We start from the raw sequence: 1406 nt of genomic DNA on the forward strand, positions 1-1406 counted from the left end.
TATATATATATATATATATATATATATATATATATATATATATATATATATATATATATATATATATATATATATATACATATATATATATATATATTAACACTCTAGATAATCCCACAACTATACGCATGCATTCTCGTGTGAGAGAATCTAAACGTGTATTCTATCCCTTAGTGAAAAGTAAGCTGCGTGTGTGTAGTACATTTTTGTACCAAAACGTGTTTTTCGGTATGTGTACTTACTCCATCGATTGAAAACAAGCACAGCTGTGTATATATTCCTACCGCAAAGAGCTTGCGCGGGATATAACTCAATTCTAGGGTTGAACAGATATACATCCCCACACACCTTCATGAGAATGTACGTAGCAGCACAGACGTATATACAATACAGTTAGGACCAACAGACGACGCCTAATCACTGTCCATACACGTACATACGCGCAGAATCCCCCCCCACCTCACAACACAGACACAAACACATACACATACACAAACACAAACAAATACACATACACATACACATACACATACACATACACATACACATACACATACACATACACATACACATACACATACACAACACAAACACATACACATACACATACACATACACAAACACAAACACATACACAAACACATACATAAACAAACACACATACACAAACACAAACATAACCACAAAACACAAACACGTACACATCCTTGTGCAGGCGTGCTAGCTACAACCCAACCCAAACCAAGCACGTGCGCATGTGACACTACAGTATGCAGCCAACCACCTTCTCCTCATCGGGATTGCCCTCTGCGATGGTCCGCAGGCGATTCCAGTCTTGCGGTCGGAAGTTCTCTCCGTTGTTCCTGTACACAATGGTCGAGAAATTCTCTGACTTGAGCGACAGATCAGTGTCACTCTTCTTGTTGGAGGTGGCTCTCCCGCCCTCCTTTTGGAAATCGATCTCTATCTCCGTGGCGCCTGTAGGTATAAACGGTAGGTATATATATAACCAATACAGACAGAAAGTAAGAAAGTAAGAAAGTATTGGTATCAGTGGGGGGTGGGACAGGAGAAACGATGCTCTGAGGATTTGTAGGTGTAGGGTATTAGGTTTACAGGACATATTCGAATACAGAATTAGACCTGAGACTATGACAGCGAAATAAGATATGCTATAATTGATGCGAGTATGTATGTCAAGAGATCATTACGTTTTGATCGCTTTACGAAGCGTGTTGCAGCTAGATTATGGTTATGTGTTTTACAGATCTGACTATAAGTCTACATCGTTTGATAGTCTAACTATGATCTCGATGAGCTATGAATAGTAAGGATCAATAAAATCAGGGTCGATTTCATTTACATCGGATATATAGTGTAAATACATATATCGCTAAACATGCATT

General features: G+C 38.5%; 1 protein-coding gene across 1 annotated transcript in view; it reads right to left on the minus strand.

Moving 5' to 3' along the window:
- SARC_02932 (hypothetical protein) overlaps positions 1–1123 on the minus strand; it is a gene marked incomplete at both ends in the record, with an annotated part of 2228 nt that extends 1105 nt beyond the window's left edge. Inside the window, 2 exons of the mRNA XM_014303277.1 lie at positions 785–978; positions 1117–1123. Coding sequence (XP_014158752.1) covers positions 785–978; positions 1117–1123 — 201 coding nt within the window. The remainder of the gene's footprint in view (positions 1–784; positions 979–1116) is intronic.
- Positions 1124–1406: the final 283 nt, after the last annotated feature.

Source organism: Sphaeroforma arctica, assembly GCF_001186125.1.
Source record: "Sphaeroforma arctica JP610 unplaced genomic scaffold supercont1.140, whole genome shotgun sequence".
In the NCBI taxonomy this organism is placed as follows: domain Eukaryota; class Ichthyosporea; order Ichthyophonida; genus Sphaeroforma; species Sphaeroforma arctica.